Source organism: Notothenia coriiceps, unplaced genomic scaffold, assembly GCF_000735185.1.
Source record: "Notothenia coriiceps isolate Sejong01 unplaced genomic scaffold, NC01 NC01_scaffold00021402, whole genome shotgun sequence".
NCBI classification, from domain to species: domain Eukaryota; kingdom Metazoa; phylum Chordata; class Actinopteri; order Perciformes; family Nototheniidae; genus Notothenia; species Notothenia coriiceps.
The window spans coordinates 3,599-8,115 of record NW_011354103.1 but is presented as its reverse complement, the minus strand read 5'-3'; the positions used below and the strand labels follow the sequence as shown (position 1 = coordinate 8,115).

General features: G+C 44.5%; 1 protein-coding gene across 1 annotated transcript in view; it reads left to right on the top strand.

Annotated features, from left to right (window-relative positions):
* Positions 1-4,180, top strand: part of LOC104953257 (coiled-coil domain-containing protein 171) — an 8,445-nt gene extending 4,265 nt beyond the window's left edge. Inside the window, exons 7-17 of the mRNA XM_010780180.1 lie at positions 182-316; positions 856-1,288; positions 1,433-1,534; positions 1,771-1,952; positions 2,151-2,294; positions 2,465-2,590; positions 2,743-2,867; positions 2,994-3,048; positions 3,195-3,320; positions 3,558-3,710; positions 3,781-4,180. Coding sequence (XP_010778482.1) covers positions 182-316; positions 856-1,288; positions 1,433-1,534; positions 1,771-1,952; positions 2,151-2,294; positions 2,465-2,590; positions 2,743-2,867; positions 2,994-3,048; positions 3,195-3,320; positions 3,558-3,710; positions 3,781-3,945 — 1,746 coding nt within the window. The 3' untranslated portion in view covers positions 3,946-4,180. The remainder of the gene's footprint in view (positions 1-181; positions 317-855; positions 1,289-1,432; positions 1,535-1,770; positions 1,953-2,150; positions 2,295-2,464; positions 2,591-2,742; positions 2,868-2,993; positions 3,049-3,194; positions 3,321-3,557; positions 3,711-3,780) is intronic.
* The last annotated feature ends 337 nt before the right edge of the window (positions 4,181-4,517 follow it).

The following is a 4,517-nucleotide window of genomic DNA, read 5'->3' as shown; positions in this document are numbered from 1 at the left end:
AGTCTATACATTATTACGTAAGTTATACGTAGTCTGTCTGTCTGTCTGTCTGTCTGTCTGTCTGTCTGTCTGTCTGTCTGTCTGTCTGTCTGTCTGTCTGTCTGTCTGTCTGTCTGTCTGTCTGTCTGTGTGTGTGTGTGTGTGTCAGGTGCGTCTCTCCTTCCTGTATTGTGTGTATCAGCGTCTTCTCGCCGGCTGCGTCCTGCTCCGTCAGCCCCAAAGCATGCTGGGTAATTTCACCTGGCAGGAGCTGTGTGATGTCATCAACGAGCAGGTGGGTCAAGTGACCTCCGACCTGCGGGAGGCCAACGACACGGTGAGAGACACTGAAATGTTAATGTGTGTGTGAGATAAAAAAATATGAATAATTGTATATAATAAATCAATATCAATTAATAATTAAATATAAAAATATATTTAAAAATATGAATAATTTATAATGAATAATAAATAAAAACAACATTAAATGAAAATATTAATAGTAAAAAACATTCTTTCTAGTTTTAAACTAAACACCTCTCCCTCTGTCTCTCTCCCTCTCTCTCTCTCTCTCTCTCTCTCTGCCTCCCTCTCTCTCTCTCTCCCCCCTCTCTCTCTCTCTCTCTCTCTCTCTCTCTCTCTCTCACACACACACACACTCAGCAGACTGTAAAGTATTCCTCAGTGAGTCCTCTCTCTCTGTGAGGAGATGACGGACAGAGAGATTGACCTCACGGCCACATCTGGAAACCAATTCAAAGTGAAATCTGGTTCTCATTAACGTGCTCCCGATTTATGATGCAAATAAATAGTTAATTAATAACCCACCAAATGACTCTAACCCCCTGACTCTAACCCCCCCCCTCTGTGTCTCAGGTGAGCCGCTCTCAGCTCTCCTCCCTCCGTCACCACGCCTCCTCCATGACCTCCGACCTCTCTCTCCTGCGGGGGGAGGCGTCCTGCTTCCTGTGGGCGTGCGTCCTGCTGGGGGGGGCGCTCACACACACACACCTCCGCCTGCAGCAGGTGTGTGTGCAGAAGAGGGTGGTGTGCAGACGGCTGCAGGAGAGGGAGGGGCTGGAGGGCGAGGTGAGGAGCCTGCTGGGAGCTCTGGGAAAGGAGGAGGAGGAGGAGGAAGGGAGGAAGAGGAAGATGGCGGTGAGGAGGTGGAGGAAGAGTGTGTGTGTGGTGATGGCGGTGAGGAGGTGGTGTTTGATCAGTAAACACACAGCTGTGGTGTTCAGGCTGCAGAAGGGAGGAGGCTGCAGCGCTACGGAAACACAGGAGGGTCAAATCACTCCCACCTCAGGTGAGGGCCAAGACATTAAAAAAAATTCTAAATATTTGATATTTTTCCCTCGAAATTTAGAAAAAAGCAATAAAATATTTACAAATATTATTTAATTTAATAATTAATTCAAGAATTAAAAATATTACTTGATGTTTTATAAAGATGCTGATGGAGGTGTATGTGCTCGCTGGCTGCGCTCCAAACGTCTCTCCTCCGTCATCCTGTCCTCCATGGCCGACCTGCAGGGGGCGCTGACACACTCTGGTAACACACACACATATACACACACACATATACACTCTGGTAACACACACGTATACTCACACACACACACACATATATATATTCAGAAAATGTGTTATTCAAAATAAATGAAAAAATGACTACCAATTAATCATCTCTTATTTGGGTCGTTAAAAGTAAATAAACATGATCAGCAAATTGTAGATAAACTTATAAAAAAAAGAATCAAATAAAACATTACAAATATGTCTCTCCAGGCTCCTCCCCTCCAGATGTGACGCCATTGGCTCGTTCCGCTTTGTCCCGCCTCCTGGATCACCTTCTCGACCAATCAGAGGCAAAGTCCGGTCTGTCTGGCTCCGGATTGGACGAGGACTCGCTGAGCGGCCGTTTGAGGGGCGGGCTCAACAGAGTGACGCCTCCACAGCCCGACAGCAAGGTAAAACATGTATTATAATAATATATCAAGATGACATATTTACAATAACAGACTGTAGAATAGAACAAATAAACAATATGTTTTCAAAAAAATAAAGAATATTCAGGGATGTCACAGATAAAATAAAGAATAAATGTTATTTTTTATGATACAACAACACACAACATTAATTACACATAATGTATTGATCATTCCCAGGCGCTGGTGTCGACCCTGCAGCAGCACTTCCTGGTTTTTAGCCAACGGCTGCACTCGGCTGAGGTGGAGAGGCGGGGCTTAAGGCTGGAGGTAGCCAATCTGAAGACAGGACTGAGGCAGGAGAGAGAGGAGAGCTGCAAGACGGTGAGTACACACACACACACACACACACACACACACACACACACCTGTACTGTCTGTGATGAACACACCTGACTCTTAGTGTGTGTGTGTGTGTGTGTGTGTGTGTGTGTGTGTGTGTGTGTGTGTGTGTGTGTGTGTGTGTGTGTGTGTGTGTGTGTGTGTGTGTGTAGGTCCCGGAGCAGCAGTTCCACAGTGTTTGTGTGGAGCTTCGTCAGGCGCTGAGCAGAGAGCAGGAAGTCCAGACGCTCCTACAGGAACAAACCGACGCTCAACACACACTCGGCCAAACCGCTCAGGTACGTTATATTCATTATTTAATTGTTTACCTGTTGATTAGGCAGAGAGACGTTTTGTGTATTTAAATCCTTACGTTTTGTCTGAAATGTTCCCCTTTTCCAAATAAATCAAATGTTTTAAATGTAATTGTAATATATAAATGCCCCTCCAGTCTCTGTGTGACGCTCGGCAGGAGGTGACCAGGAAGGACCGCTCGCTGAGGATTCTGGGTAAACACCTGTCGGGGGTGCAGAGGGAGAGGAAACACCTGGAGGAAGAGCTTAGCGACACACACAGGTAACACACACACACACACACACACACACACACACACACACACACACACACACCTGTCACACCTCATTTTAACCTCATTTTAACTGCAGTAGTTCACCCTTTATTTAACTTTTTCTTCTTTCCTAGACATAGAGATTGTCTGATCAGCAACATGAAGGCTGCGGAGACAAGTTACAAGCAGGTGAACACACACACACACACACACACACACACACACACACACACACACACACACACACATATAACCTCCTTTCTGTATCTGATTAGTGCAGTTAAATCATATCTGATATCTGCTCGAGCTTGGAGTGTAACGTCTGCTGTCCTCAGGTCAGGGAGAGTCTCGTCCAATCACGTGGCGGCCTGTTAGCTAAGCCCCGCCCCCTGCCGGCAGTTAAGGAGCACCTGAGTGGAGCAGGGTGCATCATGGGAGCTCCGGAGTTGGCAGCGTGTCAGGTGAGGTTGAACATGACATTTTGACATTTGTATGTGTTTTTATATGTTTTTGTACTTTTTATCTTGTTTTTAACTATTGTTTTATTATTTTGCTCCTATTGTGTCATTCTATATTTTATGTGTTCCCTGTACAGCTCTTTGGTCTACTGAGGTTGTTTTTAAATATGTAATATATATTACTTTATTTCTCGTATTGTTGGACTCTCTTTATTGACTCCCCTCTCTCTCTTCCTGCAGACTCTCCTCTCTTCCGCCTCTCAGCTGTTTCTCGCCTGCTGCTCACGGATTGGCTGGCTGGAACAGGAAGTCTCTGCCCACATCAGTCACGTGACCGCGCTGCGTGGCGAGCTGCAGGAAGTCTGTCTCCGTGACAACCTGGCCTTCATACCTGTGAGAGACGCTCTCACCTGTTAAGTTATTAATTTAAATAAAAATAAACTCATAATTTTCTGTGTTTCAGGTGGAGGGTTTTCCCGAAGCGTTCCCATTGGCTGACGTGGAGACCTGGCAAGCTGTTCCTCTCTCTGATTGGTCGAATGAGCTGCCAGTCAGTTTAAACCCCGCCCCTTTCTCTCCTCTCTCCAAAGAAGTGAAGAAGAAGAGAGGAGGAAGGAAACAGATTTAAAATGTTTTTTGACAGAAAATGAAAACTAGAAGAAGATATTTAGGAATATTTCTAGATTTAAATGTTTTTAAAGATGTTTAAATATTCTGACAATCTTTATGCTGCTTTTTTTATTTAAGTGTTCATCTCCAACAGCTGGTTGGTGACAAATGACTGAAGGCCATATGGTCGCCTGTGCGTGTGCGTGTGTGTGTGTGTGTGTGTGTGTGTGTGTGTGTGTGTGTGTGTGTGTGTGTGTGTGAGACCAGCTGTTTATTGTACGAGTTGTAAGTAAAACATTTCTCCTTTTTTACTCGAAATCTTTGTACGGGTTTTTATTTTAAGTGATAAAAACAACAAAAAACCTACATGACATGGATTGGGGGAAAGCTGAGTTATTTAAAATACAGTTTTCTGCTCATTTTCAGGTTTCTATGTGAGAAAAGTTTTATAGACAGAAAAAACACGACAAACATTTTATTTTACTAACTGCAGCATCAGCACCACGACTGTGTGTGTGTGTGTGTGTGTGTGTGTGCAGCATGTGTGTGTGATGAGACGTCTTTTACAAAGCGACTTAATCCTCTGTCACA